At 42.3% G+C, this 13,549-nt stretch overlaps 1 protein-coding gene across 1 annotated transcript in view; it reads right to left on the reverse strand.

The window, feature by feature from the left end:
* Nucleotides 1-13,549, reverse strand: part of AGBL1 (AGBL carboxypeptidase 1) — a 244,763-nt gene that overhangs the window by 78,272 nt on the left and 152,942 nt on the right. Inside the window, exon 21 of the mRNA XM_064722476.1 lies at nucleotides 5,222-5,382. Within this exon, the coding sequence (XP_064578546.1) occupies nucleotides 5,222-5,382 (161 nt within the window). The remainder of the gene's footprint in view (nucleotides 1-5,221; nucleotides 5,383-13,549) is intronic.

A 13,549-nucleotide genomic window follows, 5' to 3' on the forward strand; every position in this document is an offset into this window, starting at 1 on the left:
TTCATTTGATCTGAATCACCTTTTGGCCACACAGTTTAAAAGAGGAGTGAAATTGCTTGCACAGCTATAATCAGGGGAAGGTGCATTATAGTGAAAAGATGGGAGATTCAACAGTTCAATACTATCCAGGATCATGATGGTGCATCAGTGTGGTATAGAGGAACAGCACACACATTTCCAAATGACCTGCAAATCCCTCTTGTCAGTTCTGGCTTTGCCATCTATACACTGACCAGTCTAACTCTGCTCACTGTATGGAAGATGAAGAGATTACATCTGGACAAAGAAACAGAGAAATTATTAAGCCTTCTGTTTTTTGATTAATAGCAGAGCTAGATGTATTTACCATTTGGGGTGGAAAGAGATTTGGCTGTGCTTAAGAAAGGTAAGAAATGATGAAGAAACACAGGAGATAAATAACGTCTGAGTCAGCAGAAAATGACTTCACAAAAGTCTGTCTCAACACCTGAGGTGTCTCATGAACAAATGGCTGCAATTGCTGCAGTGTATGCAGAACATTTCCTAGCACAACCTGGAGGGCAGGGGAAAAAAGAAAATTAAGGAATGTGCCATCAGTTTAAACCACAAGGAAGGGGATGATATTGGAGAGGGAGGGGATTCCTCTTTGTCTCTCTCCAACCTGTTTTATGTGAACAGCCACTTCCCATCCTCCTTATGGTCATAACAAATGTGAAGCTACCTGGACAGCAGTGACTTAAAACTTACTTACTTTTATAGGAAATGAGGCATGAAAACTATTATAAAAAACCACGACATCTGAGGTACAAGCTGCATTTTCCTTTCCCCACAGAAAGGTTCTGAATGCCAGAATTGACTGTAAAGCATGGTGGGATGCTGGAAACATCAGCAATTCTTCCTAGGGCATGGCAATACTGCCTTATGAGGCCAAGTTTGAGAAAGAGCAGAATAAATTGCTTGTATGAGCACCTGACACATGGCTTTGTTTGTTGAAAGTGGTTGCAAAGCTCAGAAAATTCTCCACATTTTTGGCCTTTGATCTTGGCAGAGTGGTCCATAAGAACAAACCTATTCAGTGCTGGTGGAAATATCATTAGTGAAAAGAAAAGCCACAACAACTAAGTCCCTACAGAGGTCTTGTGTAACATGAGGGTGTCTGAATATGAGAGCCAATATATGCCCCAGAAGCACAGATTGATAATTAAAAGACCAACTAATGCCTGGAGCAATTTAACCTTTCTTCCTCACATCACACATTGTAGCTCTAATGCATCTTCTGTGCTGCATCTTGTACTTCCTCCATTTTTGGAATGTTCCTGAGACAGCTGCCACGTGTTGAGAACAGAGCTGTTAGACCAACTTCAAGGTATCCTGGGACATTATGTGTTTAGGGGAAAGACTCTGTGTCCCATTAGCCACACAGCCCCACAGGTGGAAGTTCAGCCCCTCTTTGTTATTCTCAGAGGTAGCAGAGAATAACAGGTAATAAATAAATTCACTGCCTCTGCTGTGAATTTATTCCAAGTGTGGCCCCACTCATGCTTGTGAATGATTCCTTTTGCAGTTGACAATTTAGACGAAAGAGAGACTGTGAAGTGGGGACAGGAAGAAATTCTTGTCTGTGCACCCAACTGTGCTTAGTTAGGTCTGCTAAAGGCTTCTTCCACCTTTCTTTGGCTCATTAGAGACAGCACACTGAGCACAATGGACTTGATGTGGTGTGAGAAATCCCCCTTCTCACAGGGTGCCTCCTTCAGAGCAGGCACTTGCCTGACAGCTATTACCTGCCTCCAATTTACTGACCATGGCTCTGACAGAGCTCTATAAAGTGCACAGCAAATAGTTTATTCCAGGGAAGCAGGGTCCAGCCTGCTCCTTTATCCCCCTCACAGCAGTGGTGAGAGAATCAGGCTGCAGCACACCCAGAGCACAGAGAGCCTGGAGAGGAAAATTAAAGGACACAAACAGTTATGAACCTTGACAGGTGAAAATGTTTGCTGTCGGAGGGAGATGCTGAGATGCCAAGTCAATGCCATGCACAGCAGACACCAGGGCAAAGAGAGACAAATGCAGGACATGAACTGCAGGGATTTCACAACAGAAGAGATCTCTGGCTCCACAGCTTTTGATCTCTGTACCTTTGCAATGAGACATTTCATCTGGGAGTCAGCTTTATCCAGTGCTGGATTAACTTCTTGTTCCACAGCTTGACCTGTCACCCAGAGTATTACAGAGATGGGCACTCAGAAGCCCATACACAGAAAACACATTAGATTGAGATAGATGTATTTAACATCAGCACTGTGCAACACATCACACTGCCCACAGCTTAATTTCAGCTTGATTTCCACAAAACAAGACCATAACAACTAAGAAAAGCTTGTGTTTTCATCCAGGCTGAACAATACTAATCTTTTCTTTTGATTTTGGTGAATACTGCTATGGGAAGCCTCACCCACATTTGTATCTCTTTCTAGACTCATCAGCAGGACAGTCTTTGGGACACATTTTCCTTTGCCAGAAAACATTAGCTACAGTAAAAGCTATTGCCTCCCACTTAAATATCTGTCATGCATATCATTTCCTGGGACCAGGACACTGCAGACGTCTGGAACAGGGATAACTTGTAAGCTGTTCAAAACACACTGCTGTTAACTATTTAAAGCATTTAAGAAAACAAAATTCACCAAGTGACCACCCAGAACTTCTCTTGCATTACACCTGAAGGATCCCTAAATCTGATTTTGCTTTGGCAAAAGTACACAGAAATGCGGGTATTTTTATTCACACCTATTCACACTTTCTGAGGCAAAGTATAGAAAGCATGTAAGGATACTGTGCATTTTACTGGAAAGCACACAGGAAAACAGAGCTAATTTTAAACTACAAACACTTCACTCAAACCCACAGAGGAGGGTCTATCCTAGGAAGCAGCAGGGTATAATTTCCATTGATGTCATTATATACCAGCAGTAAAGCTGCAATGTTTTGGTGCTACCTCTAAGAACTACATTAGACTTAACATTTACAGATTAATATTAGACTGAGTGTCACCCCTCAGCTTCCTCCAGAGAAATGTTTTGATAAAGAATAATTTTTTTTTTCTGAACCTGTGAGTAGAGAGAGGGTGTAGAAATAGTTGCCCTCCTGTCTGTATCAGTGAGCCCTCTGTATTTTGCATTCTTCTATTGGTTCCAATATTCCCACTAAAACCAAACCATGGAATTCTCTTGGCTAGCCTCAGAGAAACATGGGAGGAAAGTACTAATTTTCTGAATCAGAATCAATATACTGCACAATCATTTTCCATGAATTATTTGTTCTTAAAGAGAATATGCTAGCAGACACTTTGGTCCCTGCATCTCCCTTCACACAGCATTTGCAACCAGCTCCAGCAATGTGACACCTCTGGGTGGGATTATCAATTCAGCCGCTTACCTGGTCTGCAAATGGTAACAAATTACATCCAAGCTAGTAAAACTTCACAAACTTGCAATTGCACCCAGTGAAGTGAAAATTAACAACTGCCTATCAGTTGCCTGTTAGCAATGACATTCATTCCTGGATGCCACGGAGGTTCTCACTACTGCTGGGAAAACTTGAAGAGGTAGAAGACTTTGCTTTCAGCTGCTGAGGACTCATGGGAGTTTTACAAAGTAAGAGAACTTTTATTTTTTGCTAACTTCTTCAGAAATATTTGTCACTTCTTCCTTCTGTCCTGATCAACTACCACACAGCATTGGATAAACAGAATGAATTCCAATTAATATAAAGTCAGCTAAAGGAAAAAAGTAACAGAAGGCTACAAAGATCAGAGAAAATGCTCACTGAGTTACTGTGACCAGATGGCTTTTTGTCAATGTTTGAGAGAAGTCAGGGTTTGATGTTTTTCTTCCCCTACATTATTTTCATGCAAAGGCTCTTCTAGCTCCAGTTCAAAAGTTTGATTTATATCCCAAAACCATCCACCTAGCCAGGCTCCAGCAGCTCTCTCTAATGACATAGTAATGATTTTTTGGATGGCTGTCCACAACATGGATGGTGTTTAGCACTCACCTTAACTGCTTCATTTGTATGTTCACACCACAAGTGAGCACATCTAATCCAAAGGAATGTCTCTAGATTTTATCCCTCTTTTTAAACCGTCCCTCATAAACATTTAAAACTGTGAACAAGCTTGCAAGAATGGGTTTTGGCATGAGGAACAGGTGGTGCTAATGTTGGGTAAATGTTCCTGCAGGGGAGAGACTGGAAGTCTGCTATAAATTACGGGGGTATTTCTGCAACTGAAAAACTTGATGTTCATTGATGAAGCTGAGAGAACTCTTTGATGACAAAGCCATCGGGGAGCTTCAAATCATGTCACATCACTAAGTCTTCTTTCTCCATGTGTCTTGGAAAAACATTCTTGCAAACATATGTGATGCACATAGCACTAACAAGTGATGATGGCCTAGAGAAATTATGTATTTCTGCTTCATCACAAATTCAAGCTGAAAAGTCTCATACTCAGACACTTTTCCAGGTCAAATTCCTCTTGTATTTATGATGGGGCAAACTCACTTAAATACCTCCCACTGAACATAGGAAGCAAGTAAATTAATTTTGCAATTTGGAGAAACATGTCCTAAATAAGCAGTGGGATCAAAACTTCTTTCTGTCCATCAAAAAGTCATAAATCTATGCTCTAAATGACTAAAGGACTCCATGCAGTGAGAAAAAGAATTTATAGGAATATACTTGCAGTATGAGGTCCACAATTTCTAAATCTTGCCATCAATGTCCTTTTATAATCTGCAATACTTGTTCCCTACAGCGCAGCACTTAGATAATGCCTTTCTGATAAGAGATCCTCTCCATGGAGGCTATGAGCTGGACAGAACCCCATGTGACAGTGAGCAGGAAAATGTTTCCTGCTGATGAATTTTTCTGGGGCAGTACCATCCCCATGTGCCAGCGAGCAGTTTTGAGAGGAAAATGGAAAATCACTGGAAAACAGAGAACAGGTGCTTCTCTTTCACCTTTTTTCTCTACGTGGATGGCTGCAGGGCACGGACCCACTGTTTCAGTAGTTTCTTTGGGAGTCAATTACATCTCAATTCCAATTGTTCTCCATACACTGCAGCTTCCAAAATACAAATCTCAGCCATAAGGAGAGCCCATTTCCACAGATTTAAACCCAAAACATGCCCCACCAACTCCATCCCCACAGCAGAGCCCTCTGCATGCAGCAGTCACTGACCTTTGTGCCCTGTCTGTGATCTCCTCCTCCAGATCCAGCAGGAGTGCTGCCTGAGCCATCAGCTCCTTGCTGCAGGGCAGGGATTTGAGGTGCAGAATCAGCAAACCAAGGCAGAACTTGCTTCCCATCTCCTCCAGCTCCTGCGTTCCCAGCTGCAGGCCCTGTGGAGAGAAGCACAAGGTTTCGTGATTCCTACATATGGAAGTTTCCCCTGAAGAATCATCTGTAAATTAATTAACAGCACGTGGTCTACAGAAGCTATCCCAAAATAGCCTCTGTTTTACAGCAGGGGAAACAGAGGCAAATAGTTTAAATGTCTCAAATAAATTTTCAGAAGTTGTTGTAAGAATTACACTTAAGAATTGGACCCCAGGAGAATCTGACTGTAAAACCACTTTTAGAAATCATCCAGTTTTTCTTTTTCTCTCTAGAGGAGCTGTCTACCTAAGTAATGGGGGAAAAAATAAGTCCTGTTATTATAAACATTAGGCAGTGGCAAAGATGGAAAAGGGAACCGGACAAAGGGAAAAAAGAGAGGAAGAGATCTTTAACAAGTTATGAATTGTTTTTTTAAGAAAATCAATTGCAAAGTAATTGCAAAATAACAGACACCTCCAAGGAATTTCTCAGTCTGTTAAAAGCTGGTCGCACAAACAGGGTTTGCATTATCAACTTCATCTTTCACAAGAGGAATTCTCCAAGCAGTGGATCCTTGCTGGTTGTGAATAGTCTGTGTTTGGTTTTACACCAAGAGCCTACATCAGAGTATGTCAGTGTAATTGATGGCAGTTTCATGCTTCTGGTGAGAGGAGGGCAGGAGACAAACAGAGCTCAGATAAACCAGAAAGAAACTAAAACTGCAGAGTCCCTCATCTTTGGCACTTAGAGACTGCATTGCCCATCAGGGGCTGGACCAGCTGCTGCCTCTGCCAATAACAGCCCTGTGTGGTGTTGCAGCAAAAAACATCTCTGCAGCCAAGCTTCTGAGAGACCTCCAGCTCCATCCCCAGGCTGTTTCCTTAGCAACTCTCAGGAGTCCAGAATAAGCCCTGGCCCTAAGCATGGTGTGAGCTGCACATCACTCTCCAGCAGATATTTGTTAGTGAACATCTCATGGGTACTGCACATATTATAATTTATATTATAAAACATAATGTGTTCAGTAATCCGTGACAGGGGACAGAGCTCTGCTCTTTTCCTATATAAAGTTATTTTTTGTAAAATGCTTTGGGATCCTGGGGTCTGAGCACCTCTGTGTAGCTGGAAGATGATTTCTGAGCCAGAACCACAGCGGTGGATGGAAGAAAGAAGAGATTTCACACATAAATGTCTGCAGCTCTCCCGAGGAGTTTTTCAGTGCATTTTTGTTAGAGGACAGAAACCATTTACACAGCACCACCATAATTTCCTCTCTAGCAGGTCCAGCACATGCAAATATCATCTGGCATAAAAACCTCCCTCTCTGATGACATTTCCCTGTCGACAAGATATTGTAATTCAGTTTCTTTTCTGAGGCCCTATGAGCAAAGTATGAATCCATAGTTATGATGAACATAATCCAGAACTCAAACATGTTCTGAGGGGCTGGACAAGGAAGGACCTGCTCAGAAGAGCACACTCAATCTGAGGGAACAGCTCAGTGCTAGGCAGGGTCTAGGACACCAGGAAAACTGACTTTTAGTCTCTTAAGCATGTTTATCACAGTGGTTAAATGTCTAACATAATTTCTACTCTCCTCTTATTCACCTCTACTGCAAGTTTTGCCAAGCAAGATAGGGCTACAAAAAAGTTTAGTAATAATTTATAAGAAAAACAAAAATGTAGGAAGAAGTTTATGGGAACTGAGGGTCATTAACACAAAACAATAAGAATGCTCAGCAGCTCTAAACAGATTCCTAAATGTTTTATTATTTTACTTTAAAAGACTGAAGATATTGTAGTGTGGCAGAGTTACAACCAGCAGGCAGAAGTGGTGACATTTCAGAGAAAAAAGATGTCATTTCCACAGCAAGAGAGTTATTTTCTCAGGGGCAAAAAATACAAAGAACATCTCGAGGCTTTCCCTGGGGTGCATCTCAGGGTCTTGCTTCCAAGATTAAGGCAACATACTAAACAGCTATCAAGGAGATGCAAACAGTGCCTGAGCTGAAACTCAGCCTGTGGCTTTATGACTCCCTAGAGCTTTACTCAGGATATGGAGAGGCCTTAGGAAACTATGAGCAAAACAATAATAATAATGATATTAACACTATAACACACCTCAGAAGCCTAAGACAGTAACTGTTCATGCACTGAAGTCAGCTGCTGGATGATGCACCCATATTGCTTTGATGTTACACAGCTCAGGAGTAGCAGCTAGAGACTCAGCCAGAGGATTGCCTGTTAGCATACTTTATTCACCTCAAACATGGACATCTATTTGTTCTAACTCAGCCAATTTTCTCTCTCCTTTCTCCCTCCCTCAGCAGAGGGAGGGAGGAGCTGGAGGTGCAGAGCAGCACTGCCATTAAACTGAAGCTGGGGACAGAGCTGACATGTTGAGCTAATGTTATTGATGGCATCTGCCAGCAATGCCAGGACCTGGTGCAGTGGTTAATAATCAGTCCCACCTGCATTACTGAAAGGGAAGCCTGACCTCCAGGCATTTCCCTTGCAGCCATGTGGCACAGCCAGCTGCAAAAATGTTGAGGTTGTGCTTACAACACAGACTTATGAAAATATCCTAAAAGAAAGAAGGTAGAAAGGTAGAAATGATGCAGTCTGGTTTGGCCAAGGAGCTGGTAGGAAGCACAGCTCCATGGCAGGGAAGCTGTCTGGGTGTTACCAAGTGACAAGACACGGTCTGTTTGTCACAGCTGTACATGGGGAAGCTGCTCTGCCTGCCAGCACCTCCCCTGCAGTGTCCTGCCAGCCTGGATTCTCACTGACCCCATCTTCCCCTCTGGCACAGGGCTCTGTCCCCTCCTCTGGGCACATCTGTGTGGCCACTGGAGCATGGTGCAAAGCCTCCCATGCCAAAAGGATCCAGGTGAATTCTGAAGGAGGAAGCAGCACCCCTGCACCAGAAAGCTGCAGATAAGCTCATCAGTCCTAATTAGTGCAGCCTCAGAAACATGCTAACTAATCCACCCTACTTTAATGATCAGCTCAAAGCTCCACACAGGTTTTGCTCTCCATTACATCAAAGCACCAGTCTGGACCAGCATCAGCTTGATGCACCAGATTCCTCTGCACAATGCAAATTGGTCCCTTGGGCTCTGTCATGCAATAATCTTCTGCAGACATCATGTTAAGGGATAACAGGTTAATTGTTTCCTGGCTATTATAGAGAGTAATGGAGCTGAAAAAGTTTTCTTAAACCCTTTTCACTGCAAAAGACAGAATGGGAGGAGGTGATGCCTAATAACAGCCCAAGTTCAAATTATATTTATTTTCCACTGTAATACAAAACAGGGAAACAAACATAAAAGACTTATCATTTGGCCTCAACACTATCCATACAAATTTTCCTAAACAAAATGGATCAAATTGTATTGGAAAAGCAGTTCATTCATGCTCAGCACTGATGCATCAAATGAATACCCACAACTGAATATTTCCAATATCTCTCAGCTTGCCCTCAAAATTCTTCCCAGGCTAAATGACAATGTAATGGAAAAACTTTATTATTCATTACTCATGTGCTTTAAATACTCCAGGAGACAAAGACAGTGATAGTTTTGTATCACAGATATTGTTGAAGGAGGTGGAAAGACTCCAGGAGTTAAATTAGAGATTTCTCCACAAGGGTAATGAGAATTACAGTAAAATTAGAGCTGGGAGATTCTAATAAATACAAGTAGAGAGAAAATTTCAGAGGGATCGATTTTTTCCTAAAAGGGATTTTTGACATTCAGCACAGCCACATCAGTGGCCTCTCCTGCTTTAGGTCACTGTTCAGTCCTCGGGGCATCAGCTTTTCCCTGCAAACCCACTTCCAGTCAACACATATACACACACACACTTACAGAATATTCCCTGCATCTCAACAGCTTTACACATGCACAATGGCTATGCCCTCAGGCCGGGTATAAATAAATTGACAGTCTGGTTTCTCACTAATTCCATCAGTGAGCTCTCCCTCAGAATACTAATCAAAACCATTTGGAACCTCTAGAGGACAAACTTAGGGAGCTGAATGAAACATTTGGTGCCTGGTGTCTGCAGCCTTAATTTTAGCTTGAGCCAGCCCTGAAGGTTACTGTACTTTCAACCCCTGTGAATGAAAATACACAGACACCTGCTGGGGACCTGGCTATTTGGACAGCTAGGACAGCAGGGAATAACCCAGGTTTTCTCATGCCCCAGAGATCCCTCAGCAGCAGGAATGGTATGCAAAACAGATGAAGTGGAGGGGATGGGAATTTGGGCCAAAACATATCAAGAGGATTAAGCAAGTGGAAAAGGCTGAAGATGCAAGGGTAAAAAACAAAACAGGCTAGCAGGAATTTCTAGAAAGATGAGAGGGACTGGAGTTAGAGACAGGAGATAAAACGGTGCGGGAGATAAAAGGATGAGAAAGAAGAAAGTGTTGTTGAGGTCAATGGATGCTGATACAGAGGAATGGAAACTAGAAAAAAGCTAATGGCAACCTTGACCACCTTGGCACCCTGGGGAAGTTGCCTTGCTCTGCACATCTGTCCTCATTACATCTGGTGCTCTGCCCACACAGTGAGGAGAAAAGTCCTGACTTGCTTTGAATCTCCTCACAAAACTTCTGCTGATCTCAGCTGGTGTTTCAGCTGAGCAAACTTCAACAGCACAGAAGTAATTATTGTTTTAATCATTCAAATGGTCTCTTTTACTATTAAAAGATAGGTATGTCACAGGCAGCACTGCTCAAGGACCAGACTGAAAGGGAAGATGAAATACCTTCTCCTTCCAATCTGCTGGAGAAAAAGTCCTGGACAAGCTGCTCATAGAAGAACTGGGGATTTAACAAAAAGAATTTGTTGCCAATTTCTCTAGAAAAAAACAGTTATTTAGGTTATGAAGTCTCCAGTTCCATTGTGGGGAAAGGTACTTTCCTTCTTTCCATTGACTAGCTATTTGTCTGGCATTTCCATACATTTCCACCTTTCCCTCACATTATTTCCACAGATGTTTCCTTCCACCCTTTTCCCCCTCCTAGATTTCTTCTCCTTCTCTGTTACTTCCTCAGCATCCTTTGTCCCTTCCTTAACCATCTCTCATGAATGACTCAGTATGTGGCAAGTTCATCATGTGTTGAAGGAGCCAAATTTTATTAGTGTTGCACCTGAGCTTTCTTTTTTCTTGGCCACTCTGCTGCAACACTGCTACTAATGTTTTAAGCCAGCAATTTGCAAACTACACAGGATGGAGACAGGGGTGGATTTAACTTCTCATCTCCTCAAAGACTGCATACACACACTGAGGTAGTAGTTGGACAGGGAATAGCACAATAACTTTTTTGGTTTGGGGTTTTGTTTGTTCATTTAGGTGTTATTTCACTTGGTTGTTTTTCTGGTTTGTTTTTTGTTTGTTTTTTATGTGGGCCATAATTGTGACAGGTGGTCATGTCAGGAACAAAAAAGAGAATGACAAATGAGGATATTTTCCACCTATGCAGACAAACCATGTAGAAAGATGCTATTCTTTGCAGAGTTCTTGCTTTCTAATAAAATTGAGTGGTACATTGGTTTTCTGTCTCATTCATTTCCTTGTGACATGCTGGGGACCTATTTTAGGCCCTGGATGAACCTGGACTAAGCTTATCCCTCTCTGCAGACACTGAACAATCTTTCTCCTTGTCCCACAATATCTTTTCAAACAGAGCTGAGGAGGCTGAGTGAAGGCCAGGTCAGAGCTGCACAATTTAGTGGAATCTGCACTGTTTCACAGTAACAGGATCAGGAGTGCCTCAAGTTCCTCTCTGAGGGCTGCAGACAGTTTTGGGGAGGAGAAGCCTCCCTGTACCATCCAATGAAGATGTGACAGTCCAGAGAGCAGTATTTTGACTGTAGACCTAACCAATGCCATAGGCAATGCCATTATTTTAAATAAGAATAATAAAAACAAACAAACAAACAAAAAAAACCAAAAAACAAAAAACAAAACAAACAAAAAACCCCAAAAACCCACAAAAAAAAAAACCCCACAAAAAAAACCCACAAAAAAAAGCCAAACACCCCAACATACTAATTTCTAAAGAAAAATAATTTCTGCTCCATAACACTTAAGCTGCCAAGAAACAGAACTAGGGACTGTTCAAGTCACATAGGAATTCTGAGGCAATGCAAGGAAATAAAGCAATTACCAGTTACTGGAGGCTATCAAGAGCTTTGTTCCAGAAAGCACATTTCTTCCCTATGCTCCCAGTATTTCCAGCAGGCTAACTGGTATCTCATGGTGCCTTGAAAATTCATCAGTAATCTCATCATGACCTCCTCTCACATATGTTCCTTTCCCTGCTATCTGAACTCTGTGGAGCATGGAACAAGTCACAGACAGGTTATAGCCTGAGGAATCTGGAGATTAAGTGTGAGGTGGGGCTCTGTCTCAGAATCTGTGTCAAATGAATTAGCTGTTAAAAGCAGTTCAGGAAAGCAGGAAGCTGAAATTTTTCAAGTCCTAAATTGGCAGCCTAATCCCTGGCTGACTTTTCTTCCCCTCTTATTCCACTTAAAGTTTGCCTCTATAAATAATTCTGATGTACAGAAAAGTAAGCAGACTCTTGGCCCACCCAAGCCTTTTCATCAGCTATGAATTTACCCAGTTTGGCCATATTTCACCATGGGTGTAAAATAATTTTCTAATCCTGGCTGGTGATCATCACATGCCTTGGAAAGATGATTTATGATACTTATCCTGGATAATGTAAACGTAGATGCTACTCCAAGTGTCAAACCCACTTTAAAAAATCTCAGTAAGGTATTTGTCTTCATAATGCCATTCACAGTGGGGATCCCCAGGTTCATTATGAGTTACACAAAGAGTCAATTGTTGCATCTTAATTTCATGGAATGGTGGTTATATTATTATATTACACAACACTTTGTTGTTTATCCACATGGTTTTCTATAGTGTGTTCTATTCTTTCCCAGATGAAAATATTTCTTGACCAAAACGACACAGCAAGGTTGGTGTGCTTTAATTCCCCATCCAAAACGAGACACCAGGACCATGGAACATTTCACTTTTACACCAACACAGGGATGGGGCACTAGGACAGATTTAGTGAAAACCATCACAGCACAACTCAGACAACAGCACAGCTGCTCCAGTGTGACACCCCACATTATCTCCATCCCTCTGCTGCCACACTAGATCATCATGGAGATCTAACAAACCACTGAAACTGTGTCCTGGCAGCAATGTCAGGTGGAGGAGAGCCCTGTGAGGTGTGTTCTGCTCCCTGTTTGCTGCCTCCAAGCAGCCCCAGCACAGCAGAGCCCCCCAGCCCGAGCTCGCTGTTCCTGCGGCTGCACTCTCTGCACCGCTGAGCTTTGCTCCTTCCCCTTGTAATCCAGCATCTCCAGGATCCCCAAAGCTTTCCCTGTGCTGAAGCTGCTGTTCTGTGGAGAGAGCCAAAAACTCCACAACTTTGTGAAAGTTGTAAAGCAGGTATGTTTATTACAGCGCTGGACGCATGCAGAGATTACTCTTCTTAAAAGGCATGCGTACCTCTGGGAACTTCAGGTCCCTTTTTATCCCCGTCTCAAATACATATGCATGCAATTTCACAATAGGTTCATACATGTTCATTTTTACAAATTTTGCATGACATTTGCCACTAATTCTTCTTTATCCAAAAGAATTCCTAGGTCAGGTTGACCTGCTCTCACAGCAGTCTCTGTCTCTCTCTCTCCCTCCCTGTCTCCCACCTTATCTCTGTCCTTCACTGAAGTAACTTCACTGAGCCTAGGCCTTGGATTTAGGCTAAATAACTATGGTTTCTAACCATAGACTCAACTCAAAAATGTACATTTCACCTAAATCAAAATGGATTTCTATCCTGGAAAATTTCCACTTTGCCTCACTGCCTTCCAGGCCACTAAACACTTTCATCTGTTCCCTCCAGCCCGTGTGTATCACTGCTTTGTCTCACAAAGGAATGACCCATAACACAAGCACTACTCCACAGGAGGTGTTACCATGCTGCTCTACAGGGATATTAGAACTGCTTCCAAGGCTCCCTGTTTCTGAACACACACAGGCATCTTACTCACTTTTTTTTTCTTTATTGCTGCTGCTTCGCATGGCACAGACATCTTTATCATGCTGTCTTTGTAATAGCTACTTATGTTTTCCTGAATGGCGAGAGCTAAT

This window comes from Zonotrichia leucophrys, chromosome 10 (assembly GCF_028769735.1).
Source record: "Zonotrichia leucophrys gambelii isolate GWCS_2022_RI chromosome 10, RI_Zleu_2.0, whole genome shotgun sequence".
Classification (NCBI taxonomy): domain Eukaryota; kingdom Metazoa; phylum Chordata; class Aves; order Passeriformes; family Passerellidae; genus Zonotrichia; species Zonotrichia leucophrys.